This window comes from Desmodus rotundus, chromosome 10, assembly GCF_022682495.2.
Source record: "Desmodus rotundus isolate HL8 chromosome 10, HLdesRot8A.1, whole genome shotgun sequence".
Classification (NCBI taxonomy): Eukaryota; Metazoa; Chordata; class Mammalia; order Chiroptera; family Phyllostomidae; genus Desmodus; species Desmodus rotundus.
Window position 1 is genome coordinate 96,936,054 of NC_071396.1, and position 27,667 is coordinate 96,963,720.

General features: G+C 49.3%; 1 protein-coding gene across 2 annotated transcripts in view; it reads left to right on the plus strand.

Annotated features, from left to right (window-relative positions):
- The window catches only part of MAPK4 (mitogen-activated protein kinase 4), a 129,220-nt gene that overhangs the window by 94,522 nt on the left and 7,031 nt on the right, over positions 1-27,667 (plus strand). For both annotated transcript variants that reach the window (XM_053912940.2, XM_053912939.2), the window contains exons 3-4: positions 23,659-23,803; positions 25,381-25,542. In XM_053912940.2, the coding sequence (XP_053768915.1) occupies positions 23,659-23,803; positions 25,381-25,542 (307 nt within the window). The remainder of the gene's footprint in view (positions 1-23,658; positions 23,804-25,380; positions 25,543-27,667) is intronic.

Sequence of the window (27,667 nt, forward strand, 5' to 3'; positions counted from 1 at the left end):
TTGGTTGATGTTGTTTTTCTTTTAAGCCCAAGTACAAGGCTCTGTGCTTATCCCTGATAGATTTCATCTTACTGACTTCAGGCAAATATTCCAACCCGATGAGGTCTTTTTGGGTCTTTGTTGTATCACATAAGCTTATCCCTTACAGCTTTCTACTTTTAAGCCTGTCTTCTAGGACTTCACCCATATCATTGATTAAAAAATTGCGTAAAGAGATTAGGTGAAAGGCTTAGCCTCATGGTTACTAGACGCCTCCTTCCAGGGTGACACTGACTCGAAGCTAGCATTCTTTGGGTTTATTTGTCCAACCAGTTGTGAATTCATGTAATTATATAGTTGTCTGGCCCAGGTTTCTTCATTGTCCTCACAGATGTCCCAAGAGATTTAGCTAAACACCTTATTGAGATGCAGGGACATTGTCTATAGCATCTTCTTATTCTGCCTCGATACAATTTTAAAATCATCCTAAAGTTGAAAAAGCCCAATTCAAACTGCTTGACCAGCTGTGACACCATAATTCCTAGACACGTGGAACTCAGATACTGGCAAACACCACCGCTTTACTTACAGAAAAGCTGATGCACGAGAATCTGAACTTAACGAATTCATGTTGGAGTTTAGGTCATAATTAACTAAACTACGGCTCATCCACTAAAAGAATGTTATGTGACTATTCTCAGTGGTGTTTTTGAACAGTTTACAATAACATAGAAAATGTGTATGTAATAATAATTAGGTTTAAAAATCAAGATACAGAATTGTATAGATAGTATGATCATAATGGCTTAAAACAAGGAGAAAAAAAATGACCTATAAAAAATAGGTTAGAAGGGAGGAACTCCACAATGTTAACAATGATTGGACAATGCATGACTTTTCCCCCCTTCTTTTTATTTCTCCATAAGTCCTAAAAATGTGCAACATGAACACGCACAGTTTTATCACAGTGAGCTTTCTTGAGGAAGTTGCTGTGAGAGACAGTTTACCAAGAATGTGTTTCTAACAAAATGAAGTGTGGTTAGCCTGAGCTACTCGGCTCCTGCAAGACGGAGGTTGGGCACAGCAGCATCTGGGCCAGGAGCTGTGCACGCTGCCCCTTGACTGTGTTCTACCCGGCGGCATCCACTGTGTCGATATGGGTCTCACTTCCCCCCCAGAGTGGCAGTCCCACCCTGGCTGCTGCCTCCATGGGGACCATGGGACAGGCTTGCCTGGGTGTGCTGTGCCCACTCTTCATAGAGGGTCATGCTGCTAACTGGGGTCATGTGACCCCCAGGAAGTTATTTAACCTACCTTGGGCTGCCTCTGTCCCCTTATAATAATAGATCCTACCTCATAGGGCTGTGTGAGGAGTAGATGGCATGTGTGTGAAATGCTTAGCACTGTGTCCAGCCTCTGGGAAGCACTTGGTAAATATTAGCTTTTTTTTTTACTATGGTTCTTGATCACTGTTGAGGGGACTGTCTCTGTTCTGAAATTCCACCTCTAACAGTAACTTTTATTGAGGCAGTTGACCATGCTTTAGTTTCTCTTCTAAGGGACAAACTGAAGGCATGAAGAAGAGTGGGAACAAATTAGAAAGCCTTTATGTGAATGAACTTGTCAAAATGAATTTATCCAGAAGCACTTGGCTTGGGGGAGTATGTTTAACCCAAAGGAAACCAGAACAGGGAAGCCCCCCTATATGTTGACTTTTATTCCATTTGGCCAAAGACTAGTTCTGGTACTGAGGTTACAGACTAGGGGTGCGATTCAAAGTATTTAACCATTGGTAAGCTTTGGGAGCAGCCAATAGAATAGACATCAGTGGTGACCAATCAGAATGGGTCCCTGTTTGAGCACTCACCACCCCTCCCCTCCCCCTTCACCCTGCAAAGACTGGAGAGCTAGCAGGGCCAGGGCTCCCAGAGGTGCTCATTTAGACATCCTCCTGGATGGAAGCCGACGACTGCCAGCGACTTCCACATCCAGGAACATGGGGCAGCACCGAAAGGCCTGCCCTGGCACCGCTGGTTTGGGAAGAGGCAGGCCCTTGCCCCACAGCTGCCCTGATGCTCTTATCCTTGCTTCCTTCTCCTCTTTTCCGTGACAGCATGTTTGCCCTTGACTGTCCATCACTCACCCGACAAGACCCCCTGTTGTCTGCATCAGCAGGAAAAGAGGAGCCGTCCTTGTTCTCCCTCCTGCACCATGCCACCCCTCCTGAGCCCCCAGGTGGCCCAGACGACAGGTTTCTGGGGTGTGGGCACTCTAGGGTGCGGTCATGAAGATGTCCCCGCAGGATCTTCCACACAGAAGCCGTCTGCAGAAACCACGCGTCCTCCCAGCAGCGAGCTCGGGTTTGCAGGACTCGTCTTCTGGGGGAGGGGGGGATTTTTCCCATTTTCAACACCCATGCCTTTTGTTTAGAATTGGAGTCGCTGTTCCTTGTGCAGGAGGACAAGCCCAGGGGCACAGAACGGCCTGCCTGGCCTGGCGTCACAGGCCTGAGGAATCACCGTGTGGGGAGGAGGTGTTCAGTATGTCACAAGCTGTGCTCGGAGGAGCCCACGGCAGGAGGACTGAGTTGTGCGTCTGGCTCTCTTTTGTGTTAGCTCTGTTCTGTGGTCACCAGCTGCCTTGGACCCTGACCCTAACCAATCTGCAAATGCTGTGTGGGTCAGAAGCTAATGCGAGAGTGTGAACAGCCGGTAATTCCTGTAGGTGGGGGATCAACGCCATCACGTCTACCCTGACATGTTTCCTTCAGTTCGCAATGATGCACCCTGAGAGTTCTTCCCACTCGTGCTAACTCTGGATCCTCACACGAGCTCTCTGAAGGTGGTAGGGCAGGTTAATGATTGTCCTCACTTGAGAGCTGAGGACTAGGGAGCGCCTGGGATTAAAGAGCTTGGCTAAGGCCCCGCTGCTAATGAGAGGGGCAGGGCAAGACCAGAGCTGCCTCGCAGGGGCCGGGAGCAGCTGACAGAACTGGGCTCGGCTCCAGGCCTGGAGGACTGACTCCCTGGTGGCTTCTGTGATGAGAAGGGGAGAGAGTCACGAGGAAAGCTGGAGAACAGACTCCTTCTGTGACCTTCCCTGGCCCCCTTGGGCCAGGACAGGAAAGTATAATTTCTGTGTCCTGGGCCCTTCCGTCTCTCTGTGGGTCCCCACATAGCCTTGCACCTTCCCGCAGTGCTCCTGCCTTCCTGGATCCCTCCTGCTGTCCTCTCCAACACTCCCTCACACACAGCTTTCTCCTTCCATCCTGTCCACTGGAAACTTACTGAGGCCCAGGGCCTGCTTCATAGGGACACGGGTTTCTGCTGAGAGGCCAAGAGCTCTTACTTCAGTGTACAGCCAGTTGGGAAAAGCTGAGGGAGTCCTTTCAGTAGAATAATGGTTTATATTTGCCTTAAACTCTTTTTTAAAAGAAAATGATTTTGCCCTGGCTGGTGTGATTCAGTGGATTGTGTGACAGCCTACGAACCCAAAGGCCACCAGTTCGATTCCCAGTCAGGGCACGTGGCTGGGTTGTGGGCCAGGTCCCCATCAGGGTTGTGTGAGAGGCAGCCAATCGATGGATCTCACACATTGATGTTTCTCTCCCTCTCCCTCTCCCTTCCTTCCCTTGTCTCTAAAAATAAATAAATATTTTCAAAGATTTTATTTATTTATTTTAAACAGAGGGGAAGGGAGGGAGAAAGAGAAGGACAGAAACATCAATGTGTGGTTGCCTCTTGCGCACCCCCTACTGGGGACATGGCCCACAATCCAGCCATGTGCCCTGCCTGGGAATCGAACCAGTGACCCTTTGGTTTGCAGGTCAGTGCTCAATCCACTGAGCTACACCAGCCAGGACAATAAATTTTTTTTAAAGCCCATTTTATTGAGGCATAGTCAATATACCATACAACTTACCTATTGAAAATGTATAATCAATAGCTTTTAAAACATTCAGTCATGTATCTATCACCAGAATCAATTTTAGAACATCTTCATCACCCAAACACAGAGCTCAGCCCCCCGAGTCAGCACTTCCCCCAAGTCTCCATCCCCTCCAGTCGTAGGCAACCACTAATCTAATTTGTCTATATATTTGCCCATTCTGGGCATTTCACATAAATGGAATCATATAATACGTGGTCCTTTGTGACTGATTTCTTTTACTTAGTATGTTTTCAAGGTTCATCCACCTGGCAGCAGGTATCAGTACTTTATTTCTTTTTGTTGCCAAATAACGTTTCGTCTATGGGCACACCACACTTTATGTAATCTCTTCCTTAGCTAATGGACATCGGATTGCTTGCTTGTCCTTTTGGGCTATTGTGAATAATGCTGATATGAACATTTACATACAAGTTTTTGTGTGGGCGTAGGTCTTCATTTCTCTTGGGTTGGTTTCCAAGAAGAGAATTTTTCAGGCTTTACCAGCAGGTGGAGGCAATATTTTTCAAGCAACCTTCCTATTGCTCCAGATACCACACCACCTGCCGCCCAGTGCTTGGGTATTCTCACCTGCAGCCTCAGTGCAGGGCCTCCGGCAGTCCTGGTGGACTCCCCTCTGCTCTGCAGAGGCAACCTTTCCTTTTTCTCTGGGAAAGGCCTCAGTGGGACAGCACTGAGCAGAAGGGCTGGCTGGTGACTCCCAAGTGAGTACAAGGTTTGGACTCATGAGGACAGCAGTCCCTCTGATTTACAGCTGCGCACGTCTGAGCCGCAGGCGAGCGGAAGTCATAAAGATCCCACGCTGTGAAGCAGAGGCAGACAGCACGAGGGCGACATGTCTGTGTCTCACCTGAGCCAGTGCACCCTCACTTTACACATGGCTCTTGTGGACTGTATTACTTGGTTGTCAAATCCACAAAGGGACGAGACAGGCCCCCTTAGAGCAGAGGGAAGTGGCGGCTGTACTCTGACAAGGAGGAGACAGAGCATATAAAGGCAGACAGCGAATTAACGAAGAAGAGTCCCGGCCAGCCGGCTCTGGAGAGGCGTCCCCGCCTCCCTTTCATTTCTGGAGCTGTGCATGCGATGACTCAGACTCATGATGCTCCACTCCCGACCCCGCGGAAGGATGTGAAGTCACCCGAAGTGTATTTTAGGAGCCAGTCGCGTGTATAATGTGAAAGACAGGGTTCTGTTGTCGTTCTGTTAAGTGTGCATATCCTTCCCCTGCACTTGCTCTCCATGGGCTTGACTGTTCATCGTTTGATTCCATGATAGTCCTTGATATAGGCAGGGCTTGTACTATTGTCTCCATTTTCTAGATGAGGAAACGAAGGCGTAGAGAGACTGGGCCAGGCTTATATGACTAGTGAGTGGTAAATCTGGGCTTTACTCTGGGACCTGAGGTCCAATGCTCTTCCCACCACACACGTTTTCCATTTGAGTTCCCTGGAGCTCCCCACGCCCCCAGGTACCCTGGGTCCTCAGGCCACCCAGGGCCATTGACACCTTTTACAGTCTCTATTCCATGGGCCAAGCATGTTCCTCCTCCACACCTCTGGTGTCCTATTTCTTCAAAGTCCCAGTGAGAGACAGCTGGCTAGCGCCTGAACGACAGGCAACTAAAAAAGCGTATTTCACACGGTGGCCCTGTAGTCAACTCTTTAAAGCGGATTCTAGTCTGTTTGTGTGCCCCCGACTGAGAACACTGCGTACTCACTGAATGAATGACAGGTGTCCTTCTGCATTGTAACAGTGGTCTCCTACCCACCCAGATTATCACCCCACAGAATTTATTCTGAAGGTGGGAAATCGGGCCCCACCACAGACTCCCAGGAAGAGTTATTTGCATCGAGACGGTTTTAGTGACACCCTGTAGGTGGCTTCTAAGTCACCCAGGAAGATCTGGCCCCTCTCTCCTCATTGCCAACCTCTGGCTCTGCTCCCTCGTTTACTCCGTTCCCACACCTCTCCTCACTGAGAGATGAGGAAGAGTGTGAAAGTGCCGTCCACATGTTAGTCATTAACAGCACCACCGTCAGCATCACCAGACACTTCCTGAAGGTGACACTCTTGGCTGAACACTGTGGGAGGGAAATTGTACTCCTTCTCCCGGCCACTCTGAGCAATCGGTCCGAGTCCAGCGTGCCGGACAGGTGGCAGTGTTTACTGCGCTGCTGCTCCCTGCCTGCCGGGGGCGACCCGACCGGAAACACTAAAACCTCCGCAAATCAGACAAGCTGCCATATACCCGTGGGAATGAGTGATACAGATGGGGGTCTTTTGTTGACAACTTTCCTTTCCTCCTTTTCTGGTTCCATTTTCTTCTCTGAGTTAGGGGTGGTTTGGAAAGATGACATCTTGCAGAGGCAAGGCACGAAGTGAGCCTTGTGAGATGTTGAGAGCTAGACTGGAAAGGAGGGAGGAGGCGCTGAGGCAAGGCAAAGGTGGTGGACATGTCCCACACAGACCAGGGTGACCCCAGGGAAGAAGGGAGTGAGAAGACTGGGAGCGAGAGGAGGGCAGGAAGAACCTCGGAAATTAGACTGGCACATTTGGACCTAATAACAAGCCCCAGGGAAGCATTAAGGTCTCCATCAAAACGGAGATGCAGAAAGGGAGGGCAGAGTAGCATCTGTTCAGAGTAGGGTGCTCCTTGGTTTTCTGTTTAATCCTGACAGCAACCTTATGAAGTATTATCTCCATTCTGCGGGTGAGGACCCTGAGGCTCAGAGGGGTTAGGAAAGTAGCTCCAAGTCACCAGCAAGTAAGTCACTGGCCTAGAAGGAAAGGTCATGGTTTCAAGACAGATACACAGCATCGGGGAGTTTGTCTGGCAGGGGATTGCAGGCTGCCCTGGGTAAGACCAGAGCCAGGTCCTCCCGCTAAGAAAACCCATCAATGTTTCAAGGCACCCCAAGAGTCAGGACACCAGCAGAGCAGGGACACCCAAAAGTTTTGTAAAGAACCTGATTTTTGCTATTGTAAACAAAGTCAAAGTAATCATTGCAGGAAGGAAAACAGACCTCCGTTGGACTTTGTCTTAGTCGACTAGGGCTGCTGGAACAAAGTACGGCAAACTGAGTGCCTTCAACCACAGAAACCTGTTAGAAACCTACTGTCTCACACTCCTGGAGGCTGAAGTCCAAGATCAAGGGGACACCAGGTTTGGTTTCTTCTGAGGGTTGTGAGGGAGAGTGCGCTCCCTGCCTTCCTCCGGGCTTCTCCAGTTTGCTGTCCCTTGTCTTGCAGATGCATCCCTCTGATCTCCGCCTGCATCTGTGCGTGGCGTTCTCTGCATGTGTGTGTGTGTCCAAATTCTCCCTTTTCACAAGGCCGCCAGTCAGGCTGGATTAAGGCCCACCCTCATGACCTCATCTTAACTTTTTATATCCGCAATGACCCTATTTCCACATAAGCTCACTTTCTAAGGTACTGGGGGTTAAGACTTCAACATACAAATTTTGGAGGACAATTCAACCCACAACAGACGTCCTTGCAGTTATTTTATAGTTTGTATGGGTTTCATTTGAATTAAAAACCAGAGAGGGGCACCATGATGGTGCCAGTCCTAAGGGCCTCTAGGGGGCTTTGCCAGTCCCCATGGACTTGCCAGGCAGAGCAGGTTGGGGAACACAGCTGGTGAGGTCCCAATAGTGAGACAGAAGGAGGCTCAGACACCTGAGAGCCAAGAGAGGGTTATGGGACCATGCTCCCTGACAGTGAACCCCTCCATCCAACCAGAGCAGCTGCTTAATGAGCAATGGGGTGGGGGATTCCCAGGGGAGACACAGGAGACATTCAGCAGCACCCACAGACCCGAGTGATCAGGACTCAGCTGCACCCACCCTGGAAGACTATGTTGGGTCTTTTCTGGATCCAGAGAATTCCGTCATCACCTGGCTGAGAGCCAAAGCAGCCAGCCTCTGCTAGTGAGAGTTGTGTGTGTTGTCCATAACACAGCTCCCTAAATCAGGTGCCCTTTTACCAGGAAAACTTGTTTACATGGATTGTAAGTGAGAGCCTGTTTAATTAGGGTAATTATACATGTAGACACAGATGGTGACGGCGAGAACATCAGTGCTTGCTGGCGGGGCTGGGGCAGAGTCTTGGGGTCATGCAGGGAGTTGGCCCGGTACGGGGTCCCTTGCACACACACGGAGGAGAGATGCAGTAAAGAGAGGGTATGAAAGACAAGCGCACTGCCCTTACTCAAGGCTCCAACACTTGGTTCTCTACACAGAGCAGTGGTTCTCAGAGTGTGGTTCCCAGACCAGCCTTGTCACCTGGGAACTTATTAGACATGCAAATTATCTGGCTCCAGCCCAGGCTTACTGAATCAGAAGCTCTGAGGATGGGGCTCAGCCACCTGAGTTTTAACAAGCTCTCCAGGTGACTGCTGTGGGCTTCAGTGCGAGAATTGCTGATGTAGAATGAAGTATAGCTGTTGAAAGCAAGACCTGGTGGCATTCACAGGTGCAGCAATTAACTAGCTGGGTCACCATATCTTTTTCTGAGCCTTACTTTACTCCTGTGTAAAATAGGAAGAAAAGCACTTTGTAGGCATAGCATGTAGATGCTACGGGGTGGGCGATTTGCTCCCTGCTCTGCTCTAGCACCTGGAAAAGTAGCTGCCGCATAGCAGAAGCTCGGTAGATATTTGCTGTATTAATAATTTAATGGGGCTATTGTGCAGCTCTCATTGAAATTCTTTGTGTGAAGTATTGATACAGTGCTTGACAGGCATGTAGTGAGTGCTTGTAATCACGGCTGTTTATTGATAATGTGATGGTGAGGGTGATGAGGAGTTCCTCTTCTGCAAAAGAGAGACTTGATTGAAATTGCTTATAATGTCTCTTAAAGGAGGAGACAGAAGATCAGATCCATAGCCTCTGTGAATATGTCTAAATGGGGGTCCACAGAGGAGAGCAGAGGAAGCAGGATAATATCAGTCATCCCTGGGCCTTGGACCCACGAAGTATACAGCCATCCGTAGTCATCTAGAGAGTGACTGAGGGTCCCCTGGGTAGGTGGGATGCTTCACAGGCCTGAGTTGTTCCTATCAGCTGAGTCCTAATCCCTCAACAGGAGTCCCTTCCCGGGCAGACAGCCTGCAGTTCCCGGGGGCTGGCGCACCCTGCCCAGGGGGCAGTTTCCAGAGCTGCCTGGCGGGGTCTGTTTGTTGAGGCCCCTTTACTCCCTTCAGTTAGAGGAGATCACCCCCATTCCCCTGTCACTCTAAACAACATTATCCTGTAGGAAGAGGACACATGTCAGTCAGCTCCTGAAACGACAGTGACACCCCTTTCTCCCGGGAACCAGAATGACAGCTGCTCCTGGTTCGCATTCTCACGAAGAAACACAGTCATGGCCCAGGTTACGTTTCTTGGGCCTTGCCCCGCCCACTCCTGTTGGTGGTGTATCTTCGCTCAGCATGAAGCCAAGTTTGACCAAGCAGTGAGTCGGCAAGCGTCAGAGTGTCCGCCTTACACAGAGATGCCTCTGGACCAGGCCATTCAGACAGTCCTGCGGTACCAAGGAACGTACCCACAGGGGCAAGGAGGAGTCAAAACTAAGAGAATACTGTGAAGCCTATGCCCACAGATGTTCATTTATTAAATAAATGATTAATTATATATAATAAATACATATTTATTAAATAATATACAAATATATATTACATCTATTTATTAAATAACATATACAATAAATATGTGCTTCTATTTTTATTAAATAATTATCTATTTAAATAATTAAATTCTTGGAAAAAATAATTTTATGAAATTTGACTCAAATAGAAATAGAATCCCTGAATAATGCAAAAACTAGGAAGAAACAGAATCAGTAGTTTAAATTCTTCTTGCAATGAAAACCTCAGACCCAATAGCTTTCTAGGCAAGTTCCACCCAACTTTTAAATAACAAATCTGATCTTATCAAACTCTTCTAGAGAATAGAAAAAGAAAAAGTACTCTATATTATAACCTTGCTGCTAAAACCAGGCAAGTATATTAGGGGGAAGGAAAATTAAAGACTTACTTCATTTATGAACATAGTTACAAAAATCCTCAGCAAGCCAAATTCAGCAATATGTAAAACATGTATCATGCAAAACTGAATTCACCCCCAAATTTAAAGTTGGCTAAACATTAGAAAATCTATTATTTTGAATCACCAGAAACCAATTAGAGGGGGGGAAAAAAGACTTTATAATTATCTCAGTAGATGCCAAAAAGTAGTCTAGAAAACTAGGTATCTGTGAAAAACTCATACTAACAATCTCAGAAATGGTTTCTACCAAAAATCCTTAACGTTATACTTAGCAATGAAATGTTAGGAGCTTTTTCTTTAAAACTAGGAAAGCACTGCCATTGCCCACGACTCACCTGTGTTCATTACTGCGCTCATCCTAGCAAGCAAAACAAGACCAAGTTATCTCTCACAGGTGGTTTGATTCTCTCAACAAAACCTCAATTTACAGGAAAATTAATAGATGTAGTAAAAAGACTTTAGCAGTGTTGCCAAATATAAGATCAGCACATAAAAATCAGTTTCATTTTTGTACACTGGATGAAAACATAATTTTAAATAATATATCATTTATAATAAAAATGAAACCATATTTGGTAATTTGGCGATTCAGGTCTGACCCGGAATTAGGACAAACTTTACAGGTTAAGGGCATTCCCTCCACAGGACTTGCCTCACTTTGGTCATCAGCTGTGAGCTTTGGGGTCCCCAGGCCACCTGCCTGTTTCACCAACTGGCTACAAATTCGGGGTTCCCATACCTCTCCACTGGAACAATTCATAGAACTCAGGAAAGCTATATACTGAAGACTGCAGTGTTATTATAAAGGATACAAATTGTGAGCAGCCACAAGAAAAGACCCACAGGGCAAAGTCTTGGCAAGTCCCAAACGTGAGCTTTCTTGGTCACCCTCTCAGCACACTGATGTGTGTCACGAACCAGGGACACTCACTCAGCCCTCAGTGTCCAGGGTTTTTATTGGGGCTTCCTTTTGTAGGCAGAGTTGAGTGAATCCTTGACCACCTAAATGAAGTCAACCTCTAGCCCTCCAGTGATCTAATACCATGGTTGGCCTTGGGACATGGCTGGACCCATCTCAGAACTGTCCAGGAGCCCACCATGATTAACACAGACACACATCATGCAGGAAATTCCAAGGGGTTAGAGACTCCCTCCCGGGAACCAGGAACAAAGACCAGCTGAGTTCTTTGTTATACACTATATAGCTAGGAGTAAATCTAACAGAAGAACACCTGGCAATTCTTCACAAACTCCCTCTGTAACCGCACTGGAATACTGCACAGCTGTGAAAATGAATAAACAATAGGTTCACAGGTCAACTGTTGCATGCATTGCAGGTTTGCAAATCAAATTCACTTGCAGTGCTTTTTCATAAACAGGGAAGCCGAGACCACCACTCTTCTGCAGAACCATCTGCCGAGGGTGGGTAGGACCCACCGAGTGGGGTGATGGGGGCTTGTGAACAAGGCAGACTTGATCTTCGGGGCCCACTCCCACCTTTCCCGCCCCAGAGCCCCACCTCCTTCTCAGTGTCATGGGCTCTTGCATTCTCCTGCCTCCCTTGGTGCTCCCCAAACTTTTAAGATGCATTGCTGAGTGTAGAGAATAACCACTGCATATTCTCTTGAGAGAGGCAAGAAATTTGCTTCTTCAGCTGTTCCTCTCAAAGTGAAACTAAGGATTTTGGCCCTTGGTGAAGGAATTTAAGGAAGCAAGGTGGCAAGGGGAGGAAGTCAGAGAGACCTTTCCTAGTGGCCAAAAGTCCTACGAGTTTGTCGGTGTGCAGAGAAAGAAACATCCTTCAGGACACTCAGGCTTCCTCTGTACGCACCCCCTACACGCGTCCCTCCCGGGCCCCTGCACAAACTCACCGGGGTGACCCCGCTCCAGACAGTGTTTCTCAGTCTGTGAGAAGACAGGCCCTGCCTTGCTTTGCCTCACTGAGGATTTCTAGAATGTGTACCTGCTTTTCCACCTTGAAAGTCCTGACAAGACGCCTTCCTGTCTCCCCTGGCCGGCACCTCTTCTTTGACCCTTTCACTCCTGGAGGGAGCCCATCGACCAGGGAGTTCATAAAGCCAACTCAGGGCCCCTTGCTTGCATGACCCCTCCCGACACCCTGGGAGGGGCCCTAACAATGTGTGCACATGGTCAAGTTTTGTTGTGATATTTTCAAAGTAAGATATTTTGGCAGCAATTTGTTAGGGAGTAGTCTGACTTGCCCGCCCCCACCCTTCCCCTTGTGTTGGGTGGCGGTGGTGTCGCTGTGCCTTGGGAGGGTCCGACTGAGCAGAGGTTGAGCTAAGGATACATTTAGTGTGGGTTTATTGGGATATGTTTATATGGTTTGCGGTTACTTCTACATACAATGAAGTTATTGCCAGCTGTCTTGGCGTGGGAACAACTTCTAGAAATCTGTCTTTGGCCCACCCTACAACTCCTAACACTCCACCTAGGACACCATGGACAGCCTGGTTAATGAGTATCATCAGTTCAAAGAATAAGCCATCGCATAAGGAAACAGGAAAGGCCTCCAAATCTTACTTATACCTCATATACTATATAAAAGAATACCTACTGGAGTTTTCCCCAAATTTGACAGTAATCCTGCAGATTTATATGACATTACCAATAACTAGTTTTGAAGATAAAAGAAGTTTCTAGAATATCAACTGTACTAAAGTATCAACCATATTACAGGAAAGACTAAGTTATTTTTCAGTTATCACTCAAAGACTGAATTAGCTTTAAATTCTGTCTCTGAAAATCATATTACAAAATTGTCACAGAAGAGATGATTAGAGATTATGCAAGATGTTCATGTGTTTGCTACCTGCAGTTTGCCAAGAAGCTAATTAGTAAGAAAATGTTATTTTTACAAACTTTGTGATGTTTGCCAGCTTTTTAAAACTTACTGCAATTTTCCAACTAAAAATAAATATCACTTTTGTACCTTATTTTGTGTTCACAATTTTGTATTTTTTAAGAAGCCACCCCAAACCTGGATGTACCCTGGCCCTCTCTCTGCTTCATCTTCACATGTGACCACTCCGTCCCGTCCTCCCTCCCTCACCCAGTGGTGACTGCCCTGGATTTAAGGATTGACTTTGCCGTTGAACCAGCAAACTCTGCCCAGACCAAGTGGACAGACCCACTGGAAACACTTAACTAAACACCTGTCAACAAAGCTTCTGAAACGGGACTGCACCCAAATTCCCTGGAGCAGGGGGCCTGGGCATCCTTTCAGCACCTGGGGCAACTTCCAAAGTGGGACGTGCTCTGGGACCTGCAGTTTTTCTAGGAAGAGAACTGTTTCTGCTGAGAGAAGATGTGGTCTCTGGCTGATAACGTGATCTGAGTAGGCTGAATCGACACCACAGAGAGAAGCCCCTTTTCAAGGTCAGGGTCAGACAGCTGTTGTTGGACTCTGACAGAAGCAGTGTTGGAGAGGGGGCTGGAGTGGATCTCAGGGCCTTCCTGCCACCCTCCTGCCCCTCCCCATAGCCCTCCTCCCTCCCCTGCAGCCTGTGCTTCCTCCCTGCAAGGGGCGAGGGGTCTCTATGCTTCTCCCCCAGCAGGCCTGCACTCCCCACATCTCTCATGGCTTTTGTAACCTGCAGCCACCCTGCCTTCAGGTGCCAGAAGGCACAGCAAGTCCCATGGTCCCGCCCACAGGGGCTCAGAGATAAGTGGGAGAGGCAGTTCCAGTCTCCATTCGGGCAGAGCCCATTCGGCTGGGGCCACGATGCAGTTAGTCTTGCGTGTGCAGTGGAAGACGGGGGCTGACAGGGTGAATATGTTTTCTCTTCCAGGTAAACGTGCTCACGGGGACCTGACTCAGGATTTCCTGAGTGTCCTGAGAAAGACTGGTCCCCAAGAGGCACCTAAAAAAAGTGGTTATGTGGACAAAGAGGTGTGACGAGTGTTGCATCCTAAATCCCCTTCTAGGACATCCTGAGACTCTATAAATAAACTTCCTGGGTGTTGCCAACCTGTCCTGAGGGCGTCTGGTCACATGCTTTTACCTTCCCCCATTAGCATCTTTGGGATGTGAGCCCATTTTGAGAAACCCCGTTTTAAATAACAGCAGTGACTTCTAGTGCTATAGGCGAGATTTTTCAACACCAGGACAGGCAGGTAGCCAAATTCAGAGGTAGCAGGGCTTTTCTGGCTCCTTCAGCCACGTTCCACAGGTAGCTACTTCCACACACAGGCCAGGCCTGTTTGGGGCCTCCCTGCAACAGGAGCCCCGCACTGGCCTGGCCCCTTTGCTTCACAGGACCCTGTGAGAGAGGAACTTCCAACACCTGTGGGTGAGCTCTTTTGGGCCCAAAGCCAGGCCCTTCCCACAGCCGTCGTATATTTAAGCACTTAAGCCACCTGGAGGCTCTAAAATCAGCCCCACTTCTAAGTTCCACCTGATCCTGTGTGAATGGGAAGGAGCAAGACCCTGCCAACGTATCTCTTATGTTCCTTAGTCTATTAATTCCATCTTAGTTGCCTTCAACAAAGCTGGTGGTTCGCCGTTGGAGAAAAGGGAGCCCAAGGAAGTTCCTTTTATTCTTCCGAGCGGGCTCTGAAAGTGAACGGGGGAGAATGCTCATCTTCTGGTGAAGGGAGGGTGTGCAAGCAGCTGGGAAGGAAGAGCAGAAATAGGGTGGATGGTGGCAGGAGAAGAACTTTGGGGACTGAACTGTCTGCTGGGGGACTTGGCGACCTTGCTACTGTGACCTTCCAGTCTCAGCCCACCTCTCAGTCCCCCACCGGCCTCCCCTAGAGCAGGGATAGTAACTGCCCACCTTGAGAGGGTGTCGTGGGAACCAAATGAAGGAACCATGACTGAGCTCAGGCTGGTGCCACGTGCATGGTCAGCGCTGGCAAATACACATCATTATTACACACATTCCTCAGAAGTGCTGTGGGCTTAACATTCTCTTTTCTAAAGTGCTGCATCTGACCTCCAGGCTGCCACCTGGCCAGATTAGCAGGCCAAGGGGCCCGCCTGGCTACCCAACCATAGCATCAAAATAGTGTCAAATAGAAATCCACAGCTATTCCCACCTGAGGGAGCTCCTAGATTTCCAAGGGCTGGACTTAAACATGGTGACTACCTTTGTCCTGTGATTTTAACATGGCCAAGAAACTTCAAAACAATCTCCTCTTACCTGGTGGTCAATTCCTGAAATTGCACCATGGGCATATCGATCATTTCTTTAGCTTCAGGCTTTTATCCCGTTTGCACCCCACATTTAAAGTGAGCACCTACCTGCGCACACCGCAGGTAGAGGTAAAACGGATGGTCCCTGGCTTCAGGGCCTCTCCCCCACTTGCAGAGCTGTGAATTTGGAGATGAAGGGGTCTAGGAACACAGGGGTGCTAATCAGCTAAACCAGGCAGAGGGGAGGGGCCTGCATCAGTCTCTCCAGATTTACAATGAAAAAATCAATACCTATCTTACAGGCTTGTCACGAAGTCAGCTGAGTTAATGCTGGCAAAATCTCTTGAGCACAATGCTCATCCAATATTCAATTCCGCCCTCCACTCGAAGGTGTTCTCAGTTATTTACACCTGAGTGTTGATGCGGGATTGGAGAGGAAGGCTTGCCAGGTGGGAGGAGGAGGATGAGAGTGCTGCTGTCACATGGGGCGGGGGGAGGGGACAGAACAGGATGACTTGGGGCTCAGAGGTCCACTCCTCTGATGGTCCTACACACAGATCGCTTCCTTGATTCACTCCGCTCACGTCCCCTAATCAGAGAGGCCTTCGGGACCCCCGCCCAGTCCGTCACTCTGCCTCCTCACCCCCTTCGGTTTTCTTCCTAGCACCGTCTCCACCGGACATACTGCACGTGCGTATGGTCGGCTGTTTTCCCACTAAGCTGCATGCCCCATGGCTACGGGCACCTGGTTTTGTTCACTAAATGTGTCAGGATCAAATCTCAGCCCTGCCGATTAATACCTGATTTGGCCTATTTTTTTCCATCGGGTCATTTTGATCATTAAATGCACTAATAATAAAACAGCACGTGGCACAGTGCCTGGTGTATCGTACTCAGTAAATGCCGGTGGCTATTGTTATTATTGGTTCTATTCCAGTAAATTTCTACTTCCCATGGGTCAGCCATCTGGGGAAGGCCTCTGCCTATGCAAGGGTTTCTCTCATCTGGAATGGAGCTAGAAATAGAAGCCTGCACTAATTGGGGAACCATGAAAGTATGGCGTGCCTTTCCAAAGCGGGTGAACTAAAGATCTCTAGGACACCGGTTCTTACATATGGCTGCACGTTGGGATCACCTGGGGAGTTTTAAAAGTTACTGATGCCTGCATGTGCCCCAGAGATTCTAACATAATTTTTGCAGCAAGTTTCCTGAGCATCAGAATTGTCTTAAGTTCCCCAGATGCTTCCATGGTGTCCCAGGTCTGAGAGCCGCTGCTCCAGGGTGCCGCCAGATTTCCCCCTTGAAAGTCGGCGAGACACATGTCTACTTACATACAGCCTGGCAGTTAATGCATCTTCCTAAAAGGAGCCATTTGTTCACAAACCTACCGGCCCATTAAAAATTAATCACTTTAGCCCAGCAGCGCTGTTGCTTAAGGATGGCTGTTGAGTGCAATGCAGCTTCCTGGGACTCTAGTGCCCCACAGAGGACAACTGGGAGACCAGCAGCACAAGCAGATGGGGAAACGGAGGCTGAAGCAGCTGGACCAAGTCTCCCCTTCATCCACCCCTCGAATCAACCCAGCAGCTGGTCCTGGCGAGGATGGTGGGGTTGAAGCTGGCGATCTTGGTACAGCTCCGAGAAAACGAAACATATTGTCCTGTCTCTGAACTGTAATAGAACTCAGAGTTCATGATTTGGACCCCATGAGGATAATGTCCGGAGCTTGTGCCTGTAATGGTGAGCTCTTAGGTGAATCAGAAGACCACCACATTTCAAGAAAGCGCTTTTTAAAAAGTGGCCCGACTCCCTGGCTCCCACTTTCCTGCTGTTGAAAAGCAAGGAGAGGTGTGTTATGCTGAGTGACATAAGCCAAGTCACCAAAGGACAAATAAATACTGTATGATTCCACTTACTTGAGGTGCCGAGGATAATCAAATTCATAGAGACAGAGAGGAGCAGGGCGGTTGCCAGGGGCCCGAGGGCAGGGACTGTGGGGTGTTGTTTCGTGGGTACAGACTCCGTTTTGCAAGGAGGAGTCTGGAGACGGTGGTGCTTCATGCCACGGAGCTGCACGCTTGAAAACGGTTAAGATGGTGAATACTGTGTTCTGTGTGTTTTACCGCATTTAAAAATAAATTATTTTTAAAGAAGCAATGCTATCATCATTTTTTGAAGCAAAAATGAACACATGAGGGCTGCAGGAACTTCACTGGCCTTGTGGTTGATTTCCATGGAAACCTGGGAGCTGGTGAATTTCAGGGGGCAGAATCCCCCAGAGCAGGGAGTGAGAAGGAGGGGCAGCTGATCAGCATTTAGGGCCCCTTAAAAGTTAATGAAAAGTCAGTGCAGCTGATTTAACTGCGCTATTTCCTCACCTGTGTGTATTTTAGCTGCATAAACAGAATGTACCAGATGACTTACAAATGACTGTGCTGGGCTTTTGAGATTGTGCATTCCTTCCCTCAGCTTGAGAGTCCCTGCTGCATATTTTCATGGAAATGAGTTTAATAGAATGCGTTTGGAGTCAGCAATTAGAAAGGCTGTTTGGCTCTGGTGTTCTTTCTTTTTAAAAAGGCTTCTAACACGCCTGATATGGATACTGGCACAAATAAGAATTATACCTTTAGAGGGAGAAGACCATGGAAAGAGAGGCCAGATATTTCTGCTTAAACTGGGCCTCTGGGATGGTGTTTTTCTAAACGATATTTTGATGAGTGTCTGTAATACAAAGAATCAACCCCTGTTACAGGTCAGGCTACTGCTGGGTTGGAGAAATCTGCCCGGCCCGTGAGCGAGCCAATCAGAAATCCCTGGGGCCGGGCATTACAGATCTCCTGGGGCCCTGCTGGTATAAACGTATCATGTTGTTCGCCAGATGAAATGCAATCTGCATTTAATCCATTTCCAGCGCACCCCAGAGTTTGAGGACCTGTGCTCTGGCATCCACCGGGAGGGTGGGTGTTGGCACACCTCCCCACAAGGCTGTCCATTCTGTGATTGGACGTCTCTGTCTGTCTAGGGCCCAGTCCCTGCCTTGGACAGCCCTGATGGCTTTAGAGGGCTTTCCTAGGTGAAAGGGAGTAGAGCCCCAAATCCAGATCAAAGGTGCTATATCCACGTAGCCTGCGGTGGAATCCGCTGTGTGACTGTGGATAGGTTGCTTATCCTCTCTGTGCCTCTGTTTCCTCACTGTAAAATGACTGTAATGAGAGTGTCTCTGCCTCAGCGGGTTGTTGCAAGGATGACAAGAGTTAATCCATACAAAGTAGTTGGAGCAGTTTGAGAAGCGCAGTAAATGTAGGCTGTTAGTGTTATAACACATAGATATCCATCCCATACTTTGCCTTTCGTCTGTCCCCAGAGACTTCGAGAACAAACTTAACTCCTTATCTGCATGACAGCCTTGCAGTCGGCTAAAGGCAGCTCTCCTAGCCCCTGCCCATGTTCTCCAGGGTGAAAGTGCCCAGTCTTCAGCATTCTCTCTGTGTGATATGCCCTTGTCTGCCATGACACACCCGCCAGGAGCTCGCCACAAGAATCACAGCCCCGTGGAACAGCCCCCACTTACCCCTAAGGCTATGAGGTTTACTTCTCCATAGAGGATTTCTTTTTTACTTGACCTAGTTTCTTCTAGATCAGATGGGGCAGGGTGGGAGGTGTATATGCATTCCTATCCCCTTCCAAGGAAATGTGGTGCCCAGGGGCAGTCTGGAGCCCCTTAATCCCCTGCTATCCAGAAAGCAGTGTCTTTGCTAGCAGTGCCCCGCTTGAGCACCCCTCCCACTGTTAAGGCGAGGGCCCTACCACAGCCAGCACTGAAACTCCCAACAGGCCCACCGGCCCTCCGTCCCCCACTCAGCAACCCTCCCTGCTCTCTTTCTTCTTCCTGGGGTCAAACTGAGAGGGGGCTCATTTAAGTGGATATCAGTAGCTCTGATTCTGATGCAGGGGGGGCCTTGGGGACCACGGACTCTCAGCCCCTGCCCCATGTCCCATTTGGCTAGATGTTTCTCTGGCCCCTGAGCACATTCTAGGTCTTCCCACCCCATCACCTGTATTCACACAGGCTCTGCATCACCACCTGCAAGGTTCCCTAGCACAGCCACCGAAGATGTCCCCATCCATCAAGACTAACTCAAACCTCATGCCCATGAAGCCTTCCCTGACCCGCCTCAGGGCAAAATGTCACCCCTCTGCACTCTGAGCATGCCTCTAGCCCTTGCTGCTTATCATCAACCCCACCTAGTATGCACGGTGGTGAGGCCCAGCAGCATACAGAGTACGGGCTCAGGACTTGGGCACGTTGTGTTCCTACCCCATGGAGAGCCTGCATCAGGAGGCTGAGGGGAGGATTGCTGAATGAATTCATGTAACATGCAAACACAGTGTCTGGTACAGAGCAAGTCCTACATTAATGTTGACCGAGATCACTTCCTGGTCCTTCCAATCATCTTTCCACCCCTCCAGCCATGTTATATGCCCTTTGAAGTCAGGGAGGATCTTACTCGTTTTCACTTCTGGGTCACAGGGAGGGACACACGCTGCCAGGATACGTGCTGGAGGATAATGCAGGTTGGGAAAGCGAGGCTCTCAGGGCACCCACAATCCTGGCCAGAAGCATCCATTCAGTACGAGGGGGGAGCACCTCTTCTTACCCTGTCACCCCACCCCTACATTCAGAGAGGGAGAGTGAGAGTTGACTGGGTTTTATTTCTCGGGAGAATGTTGTCCCCATTTAAATTCTTCCCATCCTTGTGAGAGGCCAGGACTTACATTGTCATCAATGCATAAAGTTGGAGGCTTATGGGATTGTAGCTTCTCCCCCAGCCTTGCCACGCCAAGACCCACGAGCTCAGGCCCCAGGCGGTGGAGGCATAGAGAGGGCAAGCTGAGCAGAACTAGAGACCACCCAGGGCTGGCTGGTCAGGGCAGGAGATGGGTGCCCACCCTTCCAGGGTGAGTTTGAGCAAGGCTGTCCCGAATTTCCTGGCAGGCATCTGGGTCTGAGTCCACATTCCCCTGCTTCTTCTGACAAAGTTGCAGGCCCCTCATTACCCTCACTCGGGGCAGCTGCTGCTAGAGTGTTATTTCTCAAACACCTTTGAAGCTTTCAAAGTCAGAGCCTCCCATTGGCTGTCCAGGACTCTAAAAGGACAGCAGAGTGGGTAGTATGAGCAACAGCTGGAGGAACCCTGAAGGCCCTCGTGGCAGGGAGTGACTGCCTCCCAGTGGCACCCCCAGAGTCAGCCTCTCACCAGGAACACCAAGGGACCAGGTGGCAGCAGGAAAGGGACAGGGCTGTTCCAGTCTTGCCTCTTGTCTGCTGAGAGGGGCCATGGAGAATTACAGCATGTTGGCTTCCTGTCTCCTCAGAGCGGCGATGTCTAATAGCTCAAAGGACAGCGTGTGATGCGTGCGCCTGCTGTCCCACTCCGTCCCTCCTCAGTCAGCCTGCCCACCGGAGAGCCCCCCGGAGACCAGGTGTGATCACTGAGGACAGGGACCTCCACCTGAAAGGGAGCCCACACTCTCGTCTCTGCATGCTCAGCAGGAAAGCCGCTTAGGGACTTCTGTGAGCCAATATACTTACTGATTTATGAACCTGTCCGATAAAATTGAGTCTCCACTCCTCAGTATTTGTTAAAGAATTTTTTTTATTCTAGAAAATTCTGACTTTCATCCCATCTACTCAGCTGAAACTCCTCCCTTGAATTTAGATTACCATTATCACATTGGGGACCCCCCAGGGCCTTTCCTGCTCTGACCCCCGGGGCTCATCCTGCCTTCTGAGTCTGCCTCCCCCCCACCTGCCACACCCTGGGAAGGGAGCCCTTGTTTGTTCTCATCCCCCCTTCCCCAGGGTCCTCTTGCTTCAGAGCCAGGCAGTAGACACTGTACTTTCCCAGATTCTTCTCTGTCCAATGGCTTCAGAAACACATCAGTGAATCCCCTTTATGTTTCCGAAGGGCTTGAGGGACAAGTAAGCATCGGGAAGTAGCTAGTTAACAAAAATCCAGCAGATTCTTGGTTTTCATTCAAAGGTAAGCATGAAGTACGGGTTAACTTTCTCAGCTGCTATCAAGGCCCAGGCCCACAATTTGGGCCCACAGGCAGCTTTGCCCAAATGAACATCTTTCCTTGAGAGCAGGTGTTTCAGAAGGAGGCCCCTCTCCGCCCCACATCCCCACTTCTCTTCCGCCCCAGACGCTGCAGAGGGGGAGGTGTTAATTATAGGGAATTCCATTCCCTAGAAGGCTATTTGCATATCAAGGAAAACTTTCCTTAAGTCGCCTCCCATCTTAGTGCTATCCCTGCTTTAAGTCTTCCTCTGACAATCACAGCCTCTGGCTGGGAAATAAAATCAGACCATCCTTTCTTTATAACCCACCCACTCAGAAGTGACCTTGTGCAGCCAGTTTGGCTTGTCTCTGTAATTTTTAGAGTCAAACCTCAGCCCCTAACAAACTCCTGCACACACAACCTGGATGAGTCTAAATGCGTGATGCTAAGTGGAAGAAGTCAGACTCGAAAGGCTTCGATTCTATTTACATGACATTCAGAACCAAGGCAAACTGGAGTGACAAGAGGGGGACACAGGGACTTGTTCGAGATGATGAAATTGTTATATTATCTTGATTGTGAGGGTGGTTATGTGATTCTAGGCTTTTAGAAAACTCAGAACTATACACTAAACAAGGCAAATTTTACTTTTTGTAAATCATACCTCAATACACCTGAGTTTTAAAAAATGATTTATATTTGCAAATCCTTTTTGAAACAAGGCAAGGCATAAATGGCTGTCAACTTTGTTAAACTTCTCACCCACCTTTGAAAATAGGAACTGGAACTCTCTGGAAAGTCAGGTATGTCAAAGAAAAGGGTCGGTGATCCCTGCAAAACGTGCCTTGTTTTGAAGGGGGTTCAGACCGTAGGAGGCACTCCTTATTGATTCATTTATTTATTCATTTCCTTGTTCAGCAGTGTTGACTGAACACTTCGTAAGAGGCCCACTTGGGGCTAGGCAATGCGGAAGTGGTCGTGGAACGAGATATAGCTGCTGCTCATGAGGGGCAAAGGGTCTAGTGGTCAGAGAGTGAGCGACTTGATAGAAGTGGAGAAAAAGTAGCCAAACAGGGACCGTGGAGCTCCTGGGAGGGGCATCCACCTCATCCCAGCGAATAGGGATGCTTTGGGAGGAGGCCGGCCTGAGTGTGAGTCCGCCAGGTAGGGCAGTGGGTGTGAGGACCTCTGTTGGTGGAATGCACACATGTAGATGCTCAGGGAGATAAAGGGGGACACATTTACAAATTGTACCGCTCAAGGGTGTTTTCCTCTTTTCCTCTCGCCCCCACCCGTTTGAGCCCTACTCTGAAGAAATCTGTGCTGCAGAGGAGAGAAAGCTGCTGTCGTGTTTCAGGGCCCTGAGAAGGTTTTAAACAACAAATTAAAAAGTTTTCAGATTAACTGATCAGAAGTGCCCAGGTACTTGGGCTTCCAAACTTTTCATGCATTTTCACCTGGGTCTGCGATACTTTTTACATCACTAAAGAGGCAAATTCAAATGCCAAACAGGGCATGGCATCATCAAATAATAAGACCATCCCTAGAATCTCTCACTGGAGCCCCTCAATCTGAATTGTCTCAACTTGAATCCAAAATGGGTCCATTTGCTCACTTTGGAGAGATTGTTCAGTTAATCCAAATGGACATGTCCCAGGTTTCACTGTTGGGCCAGCCTTCTGAATTATGTAGAGAACAATTGCCAAATTGCCTGGCTATATTTTCTTATCTGTGCTAAAACCACTTAGTCATCATTGCACCTTGTAGGGAGGGATCCATCCCAGACCACCAATTATTGAGCAATGGCTAAAATTGGCTAGAATATCTATCCCCCCCAAAGACACTATCTAATCACAGAATCCTCTGGGCAAAAGCTGTGTCCACTTTGCCATTTAGGTCTGCTTTCATAGGCCCTTCATCGGCATCCATTATGAAGCTCGCCTTACCATACTCAGCAGGGGCTTGGCTCTGGCATTGTAGCTACATTAATTCTAACCTTTAGCACCAAAGCAACTGGCTTGATTTCAAATGTATGGCTGTTTCTGAGATTTAGCCACTAGATAAATGAAATTCCATCATCTCATCATTATACTGTTAGTGGCAGTAATGAACTTGAGTATGGCTCTTATTTATCCATCTTCTTACTGGATGAGGGCAGGTTTGTTTTGCACAGTTACATCAGGCTGGTGTAACATACTTCTTCTAAAATCATGGTATCCTGAATCCCTTTCTACACAGGAGAACTCCAGGGCCTCCTGAGATTCTCCCACATTTGAGCCCCACAAACTAACCTGAACTCCTATAATCAGACCTCTCTTCCCTAATGCTCCTTCCAGGTCAACAGGAAAGGATAAGGGGTGAGAGGATCCTGAAGGGGGTCCTGTCTCAGGTGAAGAGAAATGAGTGGAGGCATGGGAATCTGCATGATGGATGAATGGAGCTGGGGATTTTGTCTTGCAGGGGTATCTGTCAGAAGGCTTGGTAACGAAGTGGTACCGCTCACCACGCCTGCTCCTCTCCCCTAACAACTACACCAAAGCCATCGACATGTGGGCCGCGGGCTGCATCCTGGCTGAGATGCTCACGGGGAGAATGCTCTTTGCAGGTAAGCTGCTAACCATGCCACCTTCCTTCTCTTCCGGAGTTATTCTGGTTGGTTTTTTTCCTTTTCTTCCTCTTTTTTAAATTTTTGTTTGCTTGTTTTTTTCCTTTTGTGTTTTTTTCTTTTGATGATGTTCTAGAAAAAGGAAGAGGTGAGTGCACCAAACATGCTAACTTTCCCTTTGAAATAACCGCTGTGGCTTTTACGGCACTACTTGGATGCACCTTACTATCATTTCAGGCAAAATTCTAGAGAGACTCAAAATAATCTCGGAGGACAGAACTTTCAGAATCAAGTGACCACTTGTATTCAGACACCTTGAGATTGACCGCTGGGAACACCCGCCCTCCATTTTCAGCCCCTTCCTCACCTCTCCCTGCCACTCCGAGCAGTTGTTAGCCTGCAGTGCTCATTTGGAGAGGGCGCCCCACACGGGGCTCCCAGAGTCCCTGAACCAACCCTCCATGAGCCCCCTAGAGGGAGAGGCCAAAGGGTCTCCTTGGGAGCAGCCCCTGATGCTGCGGGCACTTTCTGGGTGGCCATTGACAGCATTTGCTTATGATCAGTGCCATCCAGGGCATCGTGGGGGGACATGGAAAGGCCCATCCTGGGCCACCAGCCTCTGGCAGCCTGGAATCCCATGGGAACCGGTGGTAATGGGAGGGCCCCCTGTGCAGTGCAGTGGGGATGAGCTGGGGGGGACTCCTCCAGGAAAGAGAGGCTTGGTTGAAGACTCGCTGTAGTAGAGGAAGTGGAAAGGCTACTCATACAAAAAGGGAAAATGGAAATGATGAAAGTAATTGTGGCCTGGAGGTCAGAGCAGGGCCGCAGGGAGACAGACCTGACCCACCAGCAGTGCCAAAGCTCTGATGCAGGCGCCAGTGTTGCCTGGGTGTAGAAGACGAGGTTCTGCGACGCATAAAGACTGATGCTCCTCGCAGATGAGAAAGGTATTCATTCCCAGCATCTGGCACGGTGCCTGGCAGAGAGAAGGTGCTCAATAAATAATGACTTGTTGAATGAATGAATGCTTGACTCCATCCTGACCACAGAGGGGCATAGCCTGTCTTCCTCCCTCTGCCCAAAGGGGCACAGGGGCAGTGCTCTCAGGACACATCCCAATCCCAATTTGTTATTCCTGATTCTTTTCCCCTCCTAATTGGAATCCTCATAATCAGAAGCCAAAGGCTAAGGCTCAGTCCTAGACTTGAAATCACTTCCTTCCCCAGCCTGGTAAAGAACATGCAGAGAGGCATATGGGAAGGAGCACTTGGAGAGCCCTGGGCCAGGCTGTTCCCATCCCTTTAGTGTTGGCTGACCCAGTCTGGATCAGACTGCTCCATTCAAAGGCAGAGACATTTCATAAAGCCGAGCCCCAGAGACAGCAGGCAGTCTGCTCATAGTCACATAGCAGGTTAGTGGCAGAATGAAGGCCGGAGCCCAGGACACCTGGCTCCCAGCCTAGTGCTGTTCCCACTGTCCTGTGTTGCCCCTCCCAGGCCTTCTGGAGCTGCTATGGGGCTTCCGCACACCCAGCCACTTGGGCAGCACACTTAACCACCTGGCATTTGCCTCCCCAGGGGCTCACGAGCTGGAGCAGATGCAGCTCATACTAGACACCATCCCTGTGATCCGGGAGGAGGACAAGGACGAGCTGCTCAGGGTGATGCCTTCCTTCGTCAACAGCACCTGGGAGGTGAAGAGGCCCCTGCGCAAGCTGCTCCCTGAAGTGAACAGTGAAGGTACATGAGCTGGACAGCCAGGCCAGCATCTTGGGGGTGTCACCTTGGGGGTGGGGCCGGGTGGTCTCCTTCCAAAAGGACCAAGCATAGTCCCTAGCCATAGAAGTGAGCCCCCGGCAGCCAGCCTTTGCCCTGGCTGCTTCCAGACTGGGAAGGATGGCGCCCTGGAGTCTGGCCAGCAGGCACCCCTCACTGCAGTCATTAGTGGCCCTCCATATTCCAGTCCTGGTTTGCTTCCTTTTCTTTCTTGTCTTTCCTGCTTGCCTCCCTCCTTCATCCCCTTTACTTTTTCCTTCTTGGAAGGTATGATGTGGTGCAGAGAACATGAGCTTTATCTTCTTGGGAGCCAAAGGCAGGCTCAATTCCTAGCTCCACCGGTGCCCAGCTATTTGGCCCTGGGCAAGTTTCTTAATTTCTCTGTATCTCAATTTCCTTACCTCCTAACAATATATATTAGACAGGGTTGTTGTGACAAGTAAATGAAATAGAATTTGTAACACCCTGGGCATAGGCGAGTGGCTCTGTCATCTCAGATATTGCACTATCACTGGGCCCCATCCCTGTCAGAGGCTTCCTTAGGACGCTTCTATGTAAGCAGGATATAGGTTCAGCCCATTGTGAGAGAGAGCCAAATTCTCAATGGCTCAAAGAAGAGTTCATGCTTATTTAAGGAAAAACATTAAGACGTTTATTTCCCTCTTACATAATAATCCAAAAGCGGGCAGTCCAAGGCCACTAGGTGGGCCTGCTCCAGAGTCATCCAGGGGCCCGCGGTCCTTCTGTCTCGTTCTGCCACCTTACGGTGTTGCCCTTGGTCCCTGGAGGAAGGAGAGGAAGGAGGGTGGGTCCCCTGGCCCTTCAGGTCTTGAGCCAGAATTTGCATACCTCACACCTCCACTCATGCCCTGTTGGCCAGAACTGAGGCACAGGGCCCCACCTCACTGCAGTGGAGACTGTGAAGTGGGTATTTTACTCCATGACACTTTGTGTCCATAATTATGAAAGAGGAGAACAGACACGGGGAAACTAGCAGTCTCTGCCCCATTCCTCCCCATCAAGAAACCAAGAACTTAGACTCACAATGTCTTTGGCCATGGTTCCCATTCAATCAGTAAATTGCCTCAGTTTCCCCATCATTAAAAGGGAGGAGGGGTTATTTGATTCACCACAAATTAAGGCTCAGCCATCCCTCCTTATTTTGATTCCAAGGCTGCTGTAGGAACCCCACCAGGCGTCAAGAGATGTGCTCACCTCTCAGGAATTCTGGATCAAGAATGTGTCACCCATGTCCCCTCCCCCAAGCAACCACATACACCGCAGCCCTTGGCAACCTGGCTCTGGGAGTGGTGGGCCTGGTCTCAGTGAAGTCTGAACTGGTGCCTGATGGAATATGGTGAAGTTCCTCACTGTCGTCAGCAGCATCAGCCCACATTTACTGAGCTGCCGTGGCTACAGCACTGCCACGGATGGAAATCCAAAGAGACACACGAGCTGGTCTAGCTGGGGAGACAGGGAGTCCCACCAGAGCTGAGAATGGAGATTAAGGAGCACATTCTATAGGGCTAGGGAGAGCTCCGGGCACTTGGGAAGAGGGAAAGAGCCACCAAGTACTGAGAGGCAAAGAGGCTGGCCCAGGGGTGGGGGTTGGGGGGGTGGTGAGGGCCCAGATCAGCAGGAGTCGCAAACCACGGAACTGAAGAGGCGAGAAGGACTGAGAGCCACAGGGCTTTGAATGCCTAGCTGGTGGATTTGGACTCAGTCCTGCAGCTGAACAGATGTCCCCTAAAGCCAGGCTTGCTGCCCCATCCCATCATGCCAACTTCATCCAAAATTCTCTCATCTGCCTCTGGCCTTGAAAAGTAACCCCATTCAGCCTCTGGCGCTTGGGTAATGAGGCAGCACTCACATGGAATATCGGTGGGAGGAAGGGTACTCAAGCCCATCTGGTTAGGAGAGCCAGTTGGTGACCCTCGGTTCACTCCCTCTGCTGTGCTTTCGAGGCCCTGCAGATGTGGGAAGAAGCAGGGACCTCTCTGCTGTAGCCCTCAGAGGCTCAAAGAACACAGTCTAGGTGACCATGTCCCCCAGCAGCTGACGCAGCCATCATGCCATAGATGCAGGATAA